The sequence below is a fragment of the Ctenopharyngodon idella genome, chromosome 9 (genome assembly GCF_019924925.1).
Source record: "Ctenopharyngodon idella isolate HZGC_01 chromosome 9, HZGC01, whole genome shotgun sequence".
NCBI classification, from domain to species: domain Eukaryota; kingdom Metazoa; phylum Chordata; class Actinopteri; order Cypriniformes; family Xenocyprididae; genus Ctenopharyngodon; species Ctenopharyngodon idella.
The window spans coordinates 2,703,802-2,723,767 of record NC_067228.1 but is presented as its reverse complement, the minus strand read 5'-3'; the positions used below and the strand labels follow the sequence as shown (position 1 = coordinate 2,723,767).

At 36.1% G+C, this 19,966-nt stretch overlaps 1 protein-coding gene across 6 annotated transcripts in view; it reads right to left on the bottom strand.

The window, feature by feature from the left end:
* tanc1b (tetratricopeptide repeat, ankyrin repeat and coiled-coil containing 1b) overlaps positions 1-19,966 on the bottom strand; it is a 179,428-nt gene that overhangs the window by 24,108 nt on the left and 135,354 nt on the right. For all 6 annotated transcript variants that reach the window (XR_007931526.1, XM_051904757.1, XM_051904758.1 and 3 more), the window contains 6 exons: positions 19,072-19,238; positions 14,759-15,366; positions 10,159-10,267; positions 9,135-9,257; positions 3,735-3,971; positions 3,176-3,358 (listed from right to left, as the gene is read on the bottom strand). Coding sequence is in view for 5 of the 6 variants with exons in the window: in XM_051904757.1 (XP_051760717.1) it covers positions 3,176-3,358; positions 3,735-3,971; positions 9,135-9,257; positions 10,159-10,267; positions 14,759-15,366; positions 19,072-19,238 (1,427 nt within the window). In the remaining variant the exon portion in view is untranslated. The remainder of the gene's footprint in view (positions 1-3,175; positions 3,359-3,734; positions 3,972-9,134; positions 9,258-10,158; positions 10,268-14,758; positions 15,367-19,071; positions 19,239-19,966) is intronic.

Sequence of the window (19,966 nt, the reverse complement as noted above, 5' to 3'; positions counted from 1 at the left end):
TCTATATTCTATTGTGAATAAAATATAAGTTTATGAGATTTGTAAATTATTGCATTCCTTTTTTATTCACAATTTGTACAGTGTCCCAACTTTTTTGGAATCGGGTTGGTACAAGACTTTTATTTGTCTTATGATGCTGTCAACAGCCTAAAAAATGTCAGAGAAAAAAATGTCATAAAGAATAATAGGCTAAATATCACAGAGAAAAAATAGGCTAAATTAAATAGCATGTCCCTCAAAACTATAGGCTAAGCCAAAAATAGATACAAACGAAAACTGTTGGCTTACTAGCTATAGCCTTCTGCAAAATGAAATCTTTTTTAACATCCACGCAAGAACAGAATGACGCTGACTGACGACCGTTTCAGAACGTCCCTCCTCTAAAATCCGATCACAAAGGTTGAATGTTCTCTGAATGTGCACTCGCGCAGACCTCTAATGCAAAGAACATATCTTGCCAGGTTTCTTAGGACAGGGAACTGGGGACAGTGTGAACGCCACCACTGCAGAAAGTTTTGTTCACTTCAAGTTCAAGCACAGATGCGATGATGTCAAAGCATCTCGGGAGCGACCGGGTTATTGTCAGACCGCCCGCTCCCACCTGTCAGACCGCCCGCTCCCACCTAAAGTACACTATAGTTACCGACCGCAATCCGCCTTTCATTCAAAATTTAATTCTTATTGCCACGGGAATGCAGACCTCTATGTCAATGCAGGCCTCACTGAGCCATCGGATTTAATCAAAAATATCTTAATTTGTGTTCTGAAGATGAACGAAGGTCTTACGGGTGTAGAACGACATGAGGTTGAGTAAATAATGACAGAAATTCTTATTTTTGGGTGAACTAACCCTTTAATTGTGGATCTTGAATGCAACCATGAATGTATCTGGGTTGAGCAACAGGAAGTTGAATGATTAAGTTCAGACTGAAGTGCTGATGCTTGCACAATCTCAACACAAAATAAAACACACAAGAGCTTCTTTAAAAGCTCAAACAGCTTGAAAATAGAGACTGGTCTGTTGCTACGGCTGTTCAACCACATCCTTACAACATCTAGAAGATTTATTGTACTTCAAGGTCTTGTGTGCACTGCACATAAACTCATTTTGTGTCAGTTCCACATTGATATAAGTGTATGCGCATTATTTGATGTACTCATGTGCTTGTATATAGGTGCACACAAATGCTTTCTACATCTTTTTACAACTTTCTTTAGTGTGTAGTGTTGCTGTTTGTCTATAAACTGTGGATCATTTATCTTCTTTCAAATTACACGAATTCATTTCTCACTTAGACACAACCTCTATGTATCGACAGACCAATTTGCACATGCTTACATACTCTTTTCAAAACTGTTATACTTAAGTTCAAAACCTAGCATGATACAAAACTGAATAAGACAGCAATCTGCTACATTTCTATAGTAATAACATATTGCAATATATTCTAAATCTGAAAAATGAAATGCTATCAAAACAATTAGAGGTAACACGTTATTTTAGGGTGACGTACTGTAGTTACACATTACTTCATGTACTTAATATAGTAATAACAGTAAATTAAGCATAATTAAGTAACTTAACCCTAAACCAAACCCAAACGTAACTCTATAGTAAGTACATGTAGTTAATTAATATTACTCAGTACTTATTTGAGTACGTACAAAGTAACTACGTCACCTTAAAATAAAGTGTAACCCAGTTAGATGTAGCTGAACACATACACAGGTGTTAGTCTTTCAATTTCATTACAATCTATACAAAAGAACTATGGAATAATTTTGTACTGTAATGTAAATGTAACGTTTACTGCAGTGAATTATAAACAGTAGAGAGTGTCATTCTTGTTTGTTTGTTGGGTGACAACATTTGCTAGTGTTATGGAAGAATGAGTAGATTTGAGACATGTATGACATGTTTTGGACGTTTTAGTGCATTTTAAATGTGAAATTAACTGCTGTTCCAAAATGAAAGTTGGTTATGAGAAGTGTATGAAGAAGAGTGATCTGAAATGGATCTTATTGATTGAAAAAACTGTAATATTCAGTAATATCATAAATTTGTCTGCACCGACACCGTCAGATAGAGCTGCTTTTTAGCAGAATCGAATTTGTTTCATAATTGACTAATTTTGCAAACTGAACTGAATCAACATTGAATCAACTTGAGCTGAATAACAACACGGTAACACTTTATTTTAAGGTCTTTTAACTAGTTGCTTATTAGCATGCATATTACTAGAATACTGGCTATTTATTAAGCACATATTAATGCCTTATTCCATATTCTACATCCCTTAATCCTACCCAATACCTGAACTTAACAACTACCTTATTAACTATTAATAAGCAGTAATTAGGGGTTTATTGAGGGAAAAGTCGTAGTTAATAGTGAATACATGTTCCCTATACTAAAGTGTTACCAACAACACCATTGCCTTATTAGAGCTGCTTCACCTCAGAATTTGAATTTGTCTCATATTTGGTGACGTTTGCATCACTGATCCTGTTTGTTACTGTGAATCTGTATTTGTATAAACATAAAGGCGACTTGACAAATGGTGAGAAAAATGTCCAAGATATTAATAAAGGCAAAAATGCCCCTGTAATGAATTCCTCTGGGGTTTTTTATATCCAGTGTTTGACATATATTATAATATTCTAAGGTTAATTATGGGTTTAAGTGTGGTTGTTTTCCCAGACACTACTGTCAGATAGTTAGACGAATGTGTAGCTAATATAAAGTGTAAAAAAACAAACTAAAATCAGCTCTAAAAGCAATGAATGTGAAGAAAACATTCACAACAACTTCCAAACAGTGAATAAATCAATATCTACTGCTACGGTTGACAACACAGAGCTGTATAATCAAAATGAACTGTATTCTAACAGATCATTATAGTGTAATGAGATATTCTGCATTATTTACAGCTGCTTTTGTGTTTGATGCTGATTTGATTTTATAGGTACCAGAGCATTTATTATTATTATTAATAATTAAATTACTCAAGTGAAGTATTTGACACAAATGGGTGACATACAGTGCATTTTTAAGTGGTTAGAAAAACAATTTGCTCTCATAAAAGGTAAAAAGCATCTTATTGCACCTTAATAGAACAGTTTTGCCATTGGCACGTGTGTGTGTGTGTGTGTGTGTGTGTGTGTGTGAGCTCACATGAATGTGTCCCATACTGCAGGCCGCTATGAGCCCCTGCTGCAGGACTTTGTTCTTCAGGCTCAGGTCCTGTTGACCCTCACTGCTCCAGGTCAGCTCCAGCAGACACTCGATGACCTCTGAATGACCCCTCAGGGCTGCATGCACCAGCGCACACTGACCGCTCTTGTCCACGTGATCCACCTGACCACAAACGACATAATCGTTTACATACAAACGCTCTCTCACTAATGCATTCATATAAATGTGATCTTTACTGTGCTACTTTATCTGATTTAGAACGAGCAGAAATCTGTGAGAAATATAACAACCCAAAGACAAAAGAACTGATGAAAATAAGCTGTTATGTAGGAGCAATGGCTTTGTGGGCAGCGTCATATGCCATAGCTGTGCACAAGGTGACCTGCGTTCGAGTCTCAGCTCGAGGTTCAGACTTATTTGTTCATTAATGACGTCAGCAGCGACTTGTCGACGCCGACTTTAATCACACAAATCTTGAAGTTGAAGTCTTTCAACCCCTACCCACAACACTGAAAATAAATATATATCTTTACTCTACCTTGGCTCCTCTCTTACAGAGAAGACTGACCAGCCCTAGATGACCAGCGGCCGCTGAGTAACACAAAGAGCTCATGCCGTTCTCTGAAACCACATCCACATTCGCTCCGAACTCCAGCAGCAGGGCGGCCATTTCCTGATGTCCCAGGTGAGACTGGACGCAGAGGACCGGGGCGTTATTCAACACCTCCGTGCGATAGTTGACATTCGCTCCACCCAGCATCAGCAGACGGCTCACCTAGAGACAGATACGAGACAGTTTAGAGACTGACAAATGATGTGTTTATTATGTGTCTGAATCAAAAACTCTTCAACCAAATCCCTAAAATCCACTTTGATTTTCAGTCGTTCAGAGCTGTCGGTTGTCATTTATCTTCCACCAGCCCTCATATTGTGTCTTTCTTTGTAAAACAATGCCTCATCCTGTGTTTAAAGTTCACTACGAACAAACTGCTGATTGGTAAAGCATGCTGATCACAATTCACAGACTCATTAAGTGCTCCAGCGCGAGGCGGCACATTGTGTCCCAGTCATTAATCAGCCTGGATTCTGCTTTTGATAAGCGTATGAATAACAAACGTTTAATCAGCAGCGGCTGCGCGGCCCCAGAGGCTCGAGAACGCCTGGAAATGAAATTTGTTTTATTTACCAAAACCACATGAGAATGTTTAGACTCCACCTTGAGGAACAGAGAGAGAGAGAGATGGAGAAGAAGAGGTGAAAGATAAATATAAAATACAGCTGCACGCAGAAATTACAGCGGCCAAACTCGACTAACACTCACTGAGAGCGATGTAAAGAGTTCAAGGATGACTTATTTACACTGAGAGGAGAAACGTACAATACATTTTACAGTTTGATGCAAGACAGTTTTAACACCACATTTAATCAACTCAGGATGAGGAGAGAAAATAATTAGTTCAAAGGTTATGAGCAAAAATAAATAAATAAATAAATCCATCCACCCATAGCTACTTATCCAGGACTGGGTCTAGAGAAGAAAAAATAAAAATAAATAAATAAATACGTAAAATTTGAGCTGATGGTGGTGCTAAGAGGGTTTTACTGTGTTACATATAATGTGGTATGTAATATATTAATTATATATAGCATTAAAAATTAAACATTTTTTATTTTTATTTAGAATTTATGACATTTAAGCACATTCATAATTCATTCATACTACTAAAAATTATATACAGTATATAAAAAGTATATATATATATATACACACTATATATATATATATATATTATATATATATAAAAAATAGTATTTGTTGTACAGCCATTAATTTATGGTGTATTAAGGCCCCGATATGCTTCAAACGAAATCGAAGAACGAACTGATGTGTAGGGCTGCGTATCGAATTCGATACTTTTTAGGTACTGACCGAATTGCCTCGACACTATCGAGTATCGAAAAGTGTCTTGTCATTCGGTACCAAATTTCGATGCCTCCAAACGGAGCAGGGGAGAGTGGGCTGAGAAATGCTGTCACAGTCTCGTTGAGCAATGTAATAACATCGCACTACATTGTTATTTATATCTAAATATATAAAACTATGCGCGCGAGAGACCCTGGGTGCGAGAGAGCGAGTGAATCAACGGTTTCACTTTCAGTTTATCTCCGAAAAGGACGGGTGAGGGCGCTGGCTGTTTATGCGAGCAGCCGGTTCACTACAGTCACTCCAGATACTGTGAACAGCAAAACAGAAGTGCCGCACTGCCTGCACAAACAGCGGGACGCGCAATGTTTTTAGACTTGTTATAGGCAGGTACAACACACAACAGCGTTACAGCAGCGTTCGTTCCTCAAGTCTATAGAAAACACGCGACTGGTTCGTGACGGGCTCTAGTTCGCCTACACGAGCACAGGCTCTGGCTCCAGAACACAAACAATTCTGGTGGAAAAGCGGTATCAGCGTCCTCCTGATACTGACACTGTGTGCAAGAGCACTGTGTGCCTAGAGCACCTCCTAGTGGTCATTACATAAAACACAAAGGAAAACCCTACATGAGATATTGCTTTATAACTTAACAGCTTTAACTAAAAATATACACAAGCTTAATTAACAGAAATTATATAATTATATATTATATATATACATAGGCTAATTATATATCCAACAATGATGTAAGGAAACAGTGGCAAAATATAAGTTTGAAGGGAGTAAAGCCTGTGTTTAAAGGCTGTTGAGGAAATGTAATTTAGCCAAATAAGAACTTTAATTTTAAATAAATGTCAATTTATAAGCAGCCTTTTTTATTCCTTTGTGCAGTGCAGATTTTTTGAGGTAATGTAATCTTGTTAAATTTTTTTATAAAATTGGTATCGAAAAAGGCATCATTCAGGCATCAAAGTCAAGATATCGGTATCGATATCGAAAATTATACGATACCCAGCCCTACTGATGTGACGTCATTTTGATCAAAATCAGACGGCTTGCCAAAGCGAACTCTCAGGAAAAGTTCACTTCAGCTGCAAAACATCTTCGTACTACCATTGGTCCGTGACGATAACGCAATAGGAGGTGTGCTCTGAGGCTCCGCCTTCTTTCACACAGAACTCATTTCATCTGTTGAGTCCGTCGAGGTAAGATTTCCACGCGTTAAAACATGAACACACTGGATAGCCGCTTTATAGTAAAAATGAAGTTATGCTTCTGATGAAATGAGGCACTGACACTGTTTTTCATGTTTGATACTGTAAGCTTGCTTTTAAGCAATCTATTGAATAAAATGCCATATAAATAAACATGACGTGACTTTACTGGAGTGCTCATTTGCATAGCTCATGCTAACATACCCATTTTGTTATGATCAGATGCTTTTCTTATGCTTTCTATCCACCTTATTCCTACACCCCATGACGCTTTGCCTGAATTATGGGTGTAACTTCCGTTAAGTTGTTAACAATCAGTTAAAGGCTCGCTCTATGAACGCAATAATACGTTTTTTTTAAACTGGGTACAATGAGATGACATTATTGTACTCACCCTTCAACCACTGAACATTAAAAAGACATTTAAAAGTGTAAAAGCATCAACAAACAACTACAACAGAGCATGAATAACCCCAAAAGCGCGATTCTTTCCACAGCAATAACGGATGAGTTAAATATGACTGTAGTAATATATATCTGTATTATGTAACATACGTTGCCTTGATCAAAAATGTTCATTAACTTCAGCATTGATACTATTTCAAAGTGATTTCCGTCATTTTGACAAATAATTAATTTTATTTACCTGTGAAAACAAACCTGGAAAGAAACGTGAGGATTTGAGGAGAAAAACGAGAGATTCTTTGTACATTCCAGTGAATTATTAATGGGATATATTGTAAATTAAATCAGGAGAATAGACCACACATGTGCAGATTATGTTGTCCTTTTTCATACTGTTACAGCGGAATGAAAAGGGAAAAAAAAATAATCATGAGGAAATGAAAAGAGCTCTTACTATAGATATTCTTGTTATAACGTCATGTTAAAATACCAAGCGTTACGTTATTCATGTCTGTAAATAAAAGATGAAGGAAAATTGACAGCTCATTCAGTCAAACTGATGGATAAGCTTTATTTGTTGCGCAACCGTATGATTTGTTTTAGTCTTTTTGAATGGAAGTTCCCAAACCGAAAGTGCCACCCATAATTCAAAGCGCAGTAGGCTCGTCAGGAACAAGGTGGATAAAAAATGCTTGCTGTTTTCTCATTTTAGTTGTGTTTATTTTGTTACTGAGAACAAAGAGCGCAGCACATATTTACATATTCGTCTAAACGCTGCTCAGCAGTGTGGACGGCGTCTGATTTTCGATAACAGTATATCGCTGCTCACGTATTTCGTAGAATGAAAAAGAACTTCGCCACGAATATATCGGGGCCTTTACAGTAATTATTCATTAAAAACTCAAAAATTATACATGTGAATGCATTATTGTAATTCTGATTTATAGGGTAAATGTGCTTTATTCTCATCAAAATGTCAATGCAAATTTTAATAGACCTAAAAACAGGTTTCTTTTTTTTTTGCAAAATATATAATAATAATAATATTTATTCAACATAAAAAAGGAGTAGAGAAAAACATAGAGAGAGTTCATTGCCTCTGTCATTGTGAGCAATGTGTGTTTGCAGTCCATAGTGTTCAAAAGAAGACGCACTGGGAGGAAGAACCTGAAGGAGGAGGACGTTATGAAAGTTAATAGATAAGGATGAAAATAAAATCACTTTTGCTTCAAGCTAAAATCCATCATTCCTGCTGATAATTGCTCTGGAGTCTCAGTACAGTGGCCGTCCTCTATTACACACACAGGAATCATCTGGATGACTTTACTTTAAATGACCTTTAGGTTATTAAATTAGCACTAAATCTAAAATGGTTTGGTAATTACTGAAAATGTCAAGTGTTCTTTCCTACGTTTATCTGTTTTTTTCCCAATCTTTGCATCAAACCGATGGAGTGAACACATGCGGCATTAATCCGACAATTAACAGAGGATTTCAATGTTTGATCAATACAGACATAATCATAAGATTGTTTTGCATTAGAGTAATGTGAAATTGTATTCAGTCGAAACCTGCTGCTATCAAACTCAGTGTTAAGAAGAGCTCATCAGTGCCTGGATCATTTCTTGTTCGTTTAATACTGTTGCCGAAATTCATTCACACACACACACACACACACACACACACACACACACACACACACTTCTATTATATACACACATTACTGAATAAATGAAGTGACATGTCTGAAGTATAACGGTGCTGAACGCTGGACTTCAGCAGTTCTAATGATGTTGTCTCATTATAAACTTTTGCACGAGGAGCTCATGAGTAATGTCATTTAACGGAACAGGGAAGATGAGTAGGGGGTCAAAGGTCAGTGGCAAACACTGCATTCTAATTGGCTCTCTCTGAGTCATCTGTGTAGAAAGAGTTACACATCAACACCAGGTATTATATGATGAAGACAGCTACAAACAGTCTAAATGCATTTAAAGCTATACTATGTAGCTTTTTTTTTGTTGAAAATGAACAAAATTCAAATAATGAGTCAATACATCATCCATCCAAAACATGTTTTGTCTTAGCCTTTTTCACTGTGGTATGCCTATTAAAAGTATTTATATTTTATACTGGTTTTCACAGGAAATTGCATACATACGTCATATCCATAAATAGAGAAAAGGTGGCATAGGTTATTTGTCACAACAAGCGAGAAAGGTTGACACGGAGCAGCTAAATCCAGAGCCGAAGCACAACCAAAACAAAAATGCATGCAGTTTTGTTTTTTAACTGCTAGAGGGCCAAAATTACATAGTGTACCTTTAAAAAGTCTCTTGAATGGACAAAAAATGTCTGGAACCAAGATGGCTGAAAAACAGTACATGCTGACCTTGACATTGGGTGTGTAGAGGTTCCTCAGGGAGGCCAAAGCAGCAGACAGACCATCAGTACTACAGCTGATCCATAAGGCCTGAAGAACACTGGACGACACGCCGGTCTTCTTACTCAGACCCTTCAAAACAACACACACATATCAGAAATAATATATTAGAATAAATATTTAAATTATACATTTATATGTATTCATATTATAGTTGACATTATAGTGGACATCAATCTGTAAAGGGGATGGATGGATGGAACGATAGACGGACGGACGGACAGGCAGATAGATAGATAGATAGATAGATAGAGGGTTGGATGGATAGAACGATAGATACATAGAAGGATGGATGGATAGATAGAACAATGGATGATAGATGGATAGATGGATGGACGGACGGATGGTTGGATGGACGGATGGATAGAACAATGGATGGACAGATAGATAGATAGATAGATAGATAGATAGATAGATAGATAGATGGATGATGGATGGATGGTTGGATGGATAGATGGGTAGAACAATGGATGATAGATAGATAGATAGATAGATAGATAGATAGATAGATAGATAGATAGATAGATAGATGGATCGATAGATCGACGGTTGGATGGGTAGAACGATAGATAGATAGATCGATAGATCGATAGATAGATAGATAGATAGATAGATAGATAGATGGATGGATGGATGGATGGATGGATGGATGGATGGATGGATGATGGATGGATGGATAGATGGATGGATGGTTGGATGGATAGATGGGTAGAACAATGGATGATAGATAGATAGATAGATAGATAGATAGATAGATAGATAGATAGATAGATAGATATATGGATCGATAGATCGATAGATAGATGGTTGGATGGGTAGAATGACAGATAGATAGATAGATAGATAGATAGATAGATAGATAGATAGATAGATAGATAGATAGATAGATAGATGGATGGATGGATGGATGGATGGACGGATGGTTGGATGGATAGAACGATAGATGGATGGATGGATGGATGGATGGATGTACCTTGAAGATGTGAGCTTTCAGGATGTGGTGGCCCAGCTCCATAGTCTGCTGCCTGTTTAACTTGCCCTCCTGCCTCGACAACATGAAGGCCATCAGTGCATGTCCACTCCTGCAGAGGAACACATGCTGTGTGAATACATGTGCCACAACACACACGCGTTTATGAAGGGATAAGATGAGAAGCAGCACTGAGAGACAAGCTGACTGCCAGAACCAGCTGGTACACATACACAATATAATCCTGCTTTTAGTTTTTGCTCACTCTTGCTATTTATTTCACGGTATTTTTTAAGTTTAATCAAAACAATTATTCATCATGTCCTTGATGATAGCAAAAGGGCGAAAGATGAATTTGAAAAAGCTTTTTAAATATAAGACTCTTAACATGATTTTATAATTAGAGCTGTGGTTTTTAACATCAAGTTCTTGACTCGTTATTTGACTGTCAAATGTTAAGACCATTTACATTATAATTAAATAAAAAAAAAAAAAGAAAAATACTAATTTTCATTTCCAAGTGGACGCCACCGGCCGATTAAATATGCAGTGCTTTGAGGTCATGTGACAGTAACGTTGTTTAGTTTATACAATCTGATTTTTCCAACCACATTTTAACGAAAGATCAATTAGATGTAATTTAGGGTCAAATCTTTTAATCCTTGAGATCAAACGAGCTTCTTGTGAGGTAAATCTTTGGCTAAAAGCTCTGTATTTGATGCAAGGCTCTGAAAGCGTCTCTGTGTTGGCGTGCGTTTGGCCCGTCTGGAGCGGCGCCCCCGTAGAACACAGGAGAAGAGTGGAATAGGCTGCTTTAGTGTTCCCCGGCTCTCACTGGTGTTAATTAACCGAGCTTCATTAAAAGGCCACGCATGAATGCAGCTGGCTTTGATCAGCTCTATATCTCCTCTACATTAAACTCAGTCCGTCTCCTTTCTTTTCTCCCTCTTTCAGCAGCGGAATAACAAGGCAGAGTCTCAGGGAACTTTTTAGAAGTCCCTCTTTTTCAGGGCCAACTTTTCTAGTCTGGAGTCTGGACCTGGAGAGGGTTCAGGGAGGTGAGTGATGAATAGGACACAGACGAGCCAATCAGAGCGCTCGGACACAAACTGCAATGAGAATAGGAGAGGGACAGAATCCCAATTAAATGAGCTAAAACTGGAGTGACATATATATATATATATATATATATATATAAATAAAGAGTCAATGACGTGACTGGACATTTTTTTGTCCAAAGGCCTTAAAAATAATAAAAAAAAAAGATATGCCATCCAAAGTATGTAAGGTAGTACAACTAGATCTCTTTTATTGAATCCAAAAGGTTTTAATTAAAATTTTCCTACATATAAAGGTATTTTAAAGATTTTGAATTGTCAAAAGGTCATTTGGTTTAACCGTCCAAAGGCTGATACAGCCATTTCATTTGTGATTAAAATATCTTAAAATGTAATAAATGTATATATTTTTATTCTGGCATGATTTTATAACATCATATATCAACATAGTGCAAAATGGTATTAAAATTATGTGTAGAAGTCATTGCTTTGTTATGAGAAAGAATGTCCGGAAAAATGAATTTCGTTGATGTCATTCGGAGTAACCAATATAAAGGGACCATTTTGGATCAAGTCATGCGGTCAGTATCATGTGACAGGATGTGACATCATTCAGACTGCAAAGGACCACATGGTCATGAAGCAAAGTAAATAACTCTCTTTTATCTATTTAAAAAATTCATGTTTTCATTTGATCATACTCATGTCCCGAAACATCAGCTCATTCGGTACAACCGCTATAAAACATGGAAAATGTTGGAATATTTTAAAAACTTGTACTAAATATGAAATGTTTGATTGTCCTTTTGCTAGCTAGCTAGATATCAACCTGTTAGTATTGTTTGAAAATATCATCATTCGGTATAACCAAAAGTGTCATTCGGTAAAACCGAAATTTTGGTTAAACCGAATGATTTTTTTGGTGAAAATTTTGTCCAAAGCAGTGTTAACTGATTATAAAAACCACATCATCTCATTGTTAACACTTAATAAAACTTCAAAATTAATTATATCTCCATTATGTTTTTTTTACACTTTTAAAAACCTTGTTCGTCAATGACCCATATATATTTTTTAATATGTCTATATAGTTTTTTAGTTTTTTATTATAATTTTTTTCATTTTATTTTAAATAAATAAAAATGTTTTGGTTTTAGTAGCGTCTGACTATTATCAAAGCTGGACTAATAATACATTTCCACGTAATTAAATAAGAGGAAACAGGATGTTGCACAGACATCTTAAATCAGCACTGGCTTTCATCATCTCATCAAGGAGATCACGACGATATTTCATTAGCCGACTGTGAAGACAGATCAGGAATCTCACACACATACACAAGCGCAATCTCTCTGCGTCCAATCAGGAAACTCCTGTTCTTATTTTAATGAAGTCAGTAAATTCAACAGTGTCTGGAGCTCAACAGATGAAAGAGAACAACATCCTCACCTAAATGTCCATTTAAACATACGATATAGTATACTGTACATCCATCATAATGAACAGAGCTGGAGACATTCATCTGAATTCACTGCAGGAGTGTTAGAGCTGTCAAATTCAAGACTTACATTAAGAGCTGTTTAACAGTCAATGTGCACAAACTCAGAGTTCGTTCACTTGTCATGATATGCAGCTTTTGTGATTTTCCACCTTTTTTTTTTGGATGATTTATTTTCCTATATTTGCATACAATTTCAGACTTGAATATTCAATAATAGAGTCAAGCTATTGACTCTTTATTAAACTGTAATGTCACTAGACCTGAGAAAATGAATATTAACAATGTATTTGCAGGTGAAACTGTCATTATGAGTATGAGAGTGTAAAGACATATTTCAATAGAATCTCATTTAAAATCTAACAAAAGCGGCATTAGAGTTGTTTCATTTAGGAGTCATCAATCTTTTAACTAGATAAATCTATTTGTCTACAATGAATGTTTGAAATGGTGAATTGATGGTTTCTCTAAAAATATGCATGTAAGTGTGTGTAAGTTCAATGCAAAGGGAGATATTTTGTTTTACAGAAATCGCTTTTTAAGGACTACAACAAACGGCTGGTAGGGACTACAACGAGCTTCTTCCCAGTTGGTGACATCACTAACCCTAAAATTTACATAAACCCCGCCCCCGAGAACAACGCTGGATTTGCACAAAAGATTAACATGACAGCACATGCTAGTGGATGAGTTGAATCAACTCCACAGCAACTACATAAATTTATCCACTAACCATTCAGAAACGTCCAGTTGCAGTTTCTAAAACTTCTTCCTGAGTCTCTCCATCAGTGTCGGTTTGAACAATGTAAGGCTGAACACCGTTACTGACAATCCTCATTTTGGCTGCGTGAGATTCTCCAGCTTTGTTGTTGTTGAGCAACCGAAGCGTGAGCTGTTAAAGCTCCGCCCTCTTCTGGAAAGGGGACGGGAGCAGCAGCTCATTTGCATTTAAAGGGACACAAACATAAAGGGTGTGTTTTTGCTCACACCCAAATAGGGTCAAATTTGACAAGCTATAATAAATGATCTGTGGGGTATTTTGAGCTGAAACTTCACAGACACATTCTGGAGACACCAGAGACTTATGTTACATCTTGTAAAAGGGGCATTATAGGTCCCCTTTAAAAGTTAAATTTTTAGTATAGTCTGCCTCAGTGGTCTAACAGCGCTTGTCAATGTCAAAATGATTGAGATGGCCAATCAAATCAAAGTAGGCGGAGTTTACTGTTCATCAAAGAAAAGCATGAATTCCACCGTGAAGCGTCACTTTATCATTGAAAGGGAGTGAGATAAGATGTAGCCTAAATAGCGAAACATTTAATAACCGACCGACAGTTAAACAACTGACAGTATCATCCAGAGATGCAAACTTGACTTTTTTCTCAAATATGGCCCTTTTTGAATTGAAAATATGTATTTACGTGTAATCACATAGGAAAGGTCACGCGTGACGTAGGCGGAAGTACCGCGGTAGGGCGAAAAACATCTAATTTTCTCCTCCAACTTCAAAATCGTCGTTTGACTTAGTCTTTGCATGTTCTCTTTGTAAACACTGGATCGGTACTTCTGCCTACGTCACACGTGACCTTTCCAACGTGATTACGTAATGAGTGGCGCATCGCAGAGCAGTGCAAGATGAGCATTTGTGGTTAAAAAGTATATAATTTTTTTTTTTTTTTTTTTTTTTTTAGAAAATGGCCGATGGTTTCTCTAGATAACACTCTTATTCCTCGTCTGGGATCATGTAGAAGCTGCACTGAAACTGACATTTGGACCTTCAACCCGTTGAACCCCAGTGAAGTCCACTAAATGGAGAAAAATCCTGGAATGTTTTCCTCAAAAACCTTCATTTCTTTTCAATTGAAGAAAGAAAGACAAACATTTTGGATGACATGGGGGTGAGTAAATTATCAGGAAATTTTTATTCTGAAGTGAACTAATCCTTTAACCGTATGTTGAAAACCATAGTCCAATTTTTCCTCCACTCTCTTATGTTCCTGTAAGACATTTACACATTTACATTAAACTACACAACACTGAAGCTCACCTGGGGTCACACAGGAAGTCCGAACTCTCTCCATCCGCTCGCCACACCAGCCACTCTCTGAAGGACGGGTGGCAGAACATGCGCGTCTTATCCCTGCGTTTGATGAGGAAACACGAGAGGGTCTCCATCCTCTGCTGAAAGTCTTCCCACAGCAGCTCTCCTCGCTCGCTGCCCGCATTCAGCGCCTGAAACAGCTGCTCGTCCGTCATGGGGTGAAGAGACGCCAGTGCCACATTGAGAACGGGCACAGCGCGCTCGAACGCAGAATTGGTCATGAACTTCATGTTGCACTGCAGCAGGTAGAGCTCTGACAGAGAGACGGGCACCACCTTGTAGCTCGCGCTCTTGATGACCAGATGACCCTTCTCGAAGAGGTCGAGGGTCAGTTTTAGGTACAGGTATGACCCCTGGCTGCGGGAGGTGAGGTGGGAGCTGACTTTGCCCACGATGATGGGGTCGGCCTTGCCGTTGAGGGAGATGTTGTTGAGAATGTTCTGGCTGCCGTTGATGCGGTACTGTATGTAGGCGTTCAGGTCCATCCCGATCTCCTTGTTGTCCGGGAATTCGTCCAGGCTGATCTTGGAGAAGGGAAGCAGACTGGTGATCTCCTGTAAAGACAAGGCGGGAATGTCAAGAAGTGTCTCACAGAATATATTATGTTTCCCAAAAACATTATTTAGACAGGACTCGTTTTCCCAGAGGGGGTCAATTTATGTTTTGGGTCGTTCTCAACCTGATGAATTTTTGATGTTTACAGTTTGAATTCAGTTCAGTTATTTTTTTTATCCCCCATAAAAGCTAATGGAAAGTATTTACTGACATCTTAACATTATTATTAGTCATAAAGAATAACTTGATTTTAGTATATTAATTTAATTACATTAAACAATGAATCATAAGGGGGAAAAGTCTATTTAAATGTAAATTAATAACTTTTTTTTTTTTACATGTTGAGAAAATTAACGTTGAACAGCCTCTGAACAACTTTAAACTTTTGTAATTTCAATATACTATATAAAATACCATAATATTTATATAAACTATACAGGTTTTAACACTGAAAACACCAATGGAAATCATATTATGCATTGTTTTTAAATTATTTATATTAATAATAAAAATAAACAAATAACTGTAAAAGTCAATGAAGTGGTGTACCAGATGAAGGTATTTGGCAAAATCAAATAATTAAAAAAAAAAAAAAAAAATTAATTTAAATTAAATTAAATTTGTTTCATTATTTCGTAAACCGGTATAAATAAAATAAAATAAAATAAAATAAAATAAAATAAAATAAAATAAAATAAAATAAAATAAAATAAAATAAAATTAAAACATTTACTAAATTTGTTTAATTATTTAGTAAACCGATATAAATAAAATAAAATAAAATAAAATAAAACATTTACTAAATTTGTTTCATTATTTAGTAAACCGGTATAAATAAAATAAAATAAAATAAAATAAAACATTTACTAAATTTGTTTCATTATTTAGTAAACCGGTATAAATAAAATAAAATAAAATAAAATAAAATAAAATAAAATAAAATAAAATAAAATAAAATAAAATAAAATAAAATAAAACATTTACTTTAATTATGTTTCATGACTAAAAAGTCAAACGACATGTTTTTCATCATATCTTAATAATGACTCTTTTACAGATAACACATACAGATAGTATGTTTGACAGAATGACAGGAAGTCTCATTTAAGAAAAGTAACCGTTTGATTGTAAAGTAAGAAAGAAAATACAGTATATTTTAACAGTCAATTTTATTACGGTTTCTTTTCTTAAATAAGACGTCCTTGATGACATATGCAGCCTTCAAATGCGACCTCCAGAGGACACAGCCTCCGAAATGAGACGCGGCTACGGTTTTCTCCAGACATCACATTTACTGACAAACACTTAAAGGCTTTTTCTTTACACTCATACAAAATCACCAGGGTCCACAAGGTCAACTGGAAGACTGGACACACACACACACACAGAGAGAGAGTCAATAGGGCCAATAATGCTGCTCATATTGCAGCAATCACACAGTACCGCAGTGGAGAGAGAAAAACAGAATGAATTTTACATCACACACACAAGTCTCAAACAGCCGCCACACGAAACACGCTGATGAGGAACACAACAACACGTTCCCCGTGAGACGCGTCCTGCTACCTGGAGAAACCGCTGGATGAAAGGCTTCAAAGGCTGCAGCGATGCGTTACACTGTCATCATCACACACAACTGAACAGATGAAATCACACTAGAAACCTGCCAAAACACCTGATTATTAGTTCAAATGATCAAGGCATGTTTTTTTTCACTGTTTTTCATGAGGAAGAATCATATTCAATCATTTTCATTTACATGCACATTTGAAATAAAGCAATTTTTACCTAGATATATTTTCATATACTATTTGATACATAAATCTCTAAGGCTACTAGTGCTGTCAATCAATTTAAAAAATGAACTAATTAATCACACATTTTTCTGTAATTAATCGTGATTAATGGCACTTAATATTCAAGTTTTTAATATATTTTCATATTGTAATAATTTCACATTTAATCTCCAAATTAATGTAGAAAACAAAGATATTTTAAATATAAATATATATATATATATATATAGTGAAAAACGGTGTTGAAAACATGCCTTTATTATGTGAACTGTTTTAGTGTATTTTACTTCGTACATTAAACATTTTAAATCTACTAGGCTACAGTGACTGTAAATAAAAAAATCTCCCTTTTAAACCATTTCAGAGCACATGCATAAATATCATGATGTATAACAAATAGTCAAAAGGCTGAAAAATATCGGTCAGTCCTAGACTGGCTCTCCTCACTTATAGTGACAGCTAGACGCAGAACGCATTAGGAGGCTTTCATAAGTACAAAAACACACATTTGTGCTCATTCTTTCACTCACACACACTCCAATCTGTCGTCTGACACGTATCAAACAGTAGATGATTCTGCTCTGCTAGTCGAGCACTACCTTTTTCAAGCTGTCAAAACGCCGCCAACACGAACACTCTCTCGCTCTCGAATTCGCTCCCTTTTCCTTTTCGCCTCCTACTGTCTGGATTACTGTCTAGCTGTCATACCGTCTCATTTGGAGGGTCAATGTTCCTTATTAGAGCTACAAGATTCTCCTGCCCAAAGTGACAAGACGAGGTGGAGAAAGTCTGAAATGGTGAAGGTAACACCAAACCTGATCTGAGCGCATTAGAAGAATATGGGTGAATCTGACAAAACACATCTCACCACCAAATGAAAAGACAAAATAAGAAGAAGACTATAGAGTGCAACAGTGCCTGTCCCCTTTATCAGCAGTGCTGGTTTTAGAAATATTCATTTCTCCATTCATTTCTCCCATAGGGATTGTAAAAAAAGTCTTTGTTAAAGCATTATATGAACCATTGAACGCAGAGTTAAAAACGATGGAGAAATATAAAACTATGCATTTTAGAATATTGATTATATATATATATATATATATATATATATATATATATATATATATATATAAACTATATTTTAAGTTTATTTCAAAATATGCACACTTATTTCAGTATTTTGAGAGCGTAGAGGAATCGACTCGATTAAGTCATTCGCAGTGCTTCATGGGAGTGGGCGGAGCTAAAGAGCTCTTCTAGTGCAGTTTGCTTGTTTCGACTTTCTGATTGGTGGACTTTTCTGTACAGCATCGTGGGTAATGTAGTTTTCCACTACGAATTCCGCAATTATTTAAAAAAATAAGTTAAAATCATGTGGGCTGACGGCTTCAACAGACGCAAATACCATCAATTAACAACCTCGTATCTCACAGTATCTCACATCTCTTTATAAGTTATTATTTAAATGAATTTCCCTATGGAGAGAGTTTTTTTTTAATTCCGGACTGCAACTGTTGCACTCCATTTTCTTTAAGCAAAATATCATTTTTATTTCTCTTTTGATTTGGGGGTGAAATATGACTCACTGTGCAAAAATCATTATGGCCACACAAACCATATTTATCCTCACTGAAAAAAAAAAACTGCATTCAATGTTGTCTAACTCATATTTTCTTATATATTTAGTAGTTTTGTTCATGGTTTTTGAAGATTAGGGCGTCATACAATCTGTCTAATTTGACAACCTTTGACATCAACAACAAAATATACTTTTAAAAGTAGATCATTTGCTATCCTAACTACAGCTGCTTAGCATTGCTGACCCACCAGAACAGACCTGCCACCTATTTTTGGGTCGTGACCTGCAGCTTTAAATCTTCCAGATAACAGTAGATATTCATGTCTCACCACAAGGCTTGTTCTCACGGTGACGATCAGTTTCAGCCAGTTGGGGAACTTGGAGATGATCTTGGTGATGAAGGAGGCGACAGTGTCACCATAGTCTGGCTTGTGAAACTCCGCCTCATTCAGCCCGTCAATCAAGATGATGCAATCTTCTTCTGGAATCTTCCTCTCTGATAGACAAAATTAAAAATGTTAAAATACAGAAGAATTATTAGATTTTATTTTGTTTTTTAAATATTACTATTTAGGTTTATTTATTTTTATTTCACTTTTAGTTTACTTTTAGTTATGTTATTCCCATTAATTTTAGTGCTTCAACTTAAAACTTAAATTTTAACAACTAATATTTGTATTTTATTTTAGCTTTATTTCAATTAACAGAAATGTTTTTAATATTTTTAGTTTAATGATAATAACCCTGCTGATATTTTTATCAACCTTAACAAAGCTGTAAAAATAAATTGCTATAAACAGATAAACAGGGGTGTTTATCTGCTATGGAAAATTGTTTCCGCCAATAAATAAAAAAATAAAAAAGGTTTGCATCTCAGAATTGTGACTTTTTTTCTCAGTATTGTGAGATTTAAATGCGCAATTGCGAGTTATAGTCAGAATTGCGTTGTAAAGTCAGAATTGCAAGATAAAGCCACAATTCTGACTTTTTTTCTCGCAATTGGTAATTTTATTTTGCAATTCTGACTTTTTTCTCCGAATTGTTTATCATGCAATTCTGACTTTATAACATGCAAGTTATAAAGTCAGAACGTCCCTCACAATTGACCCTTCGCCGGGAGTTTGATTGACAAGCGATTTAACCAATCATAACGCCGAATCCGCCATTTTGTCTGACAAAGCAGTCAGTTAGTAGATTAACTTCGGTGGACTTGAACTTGAAAAA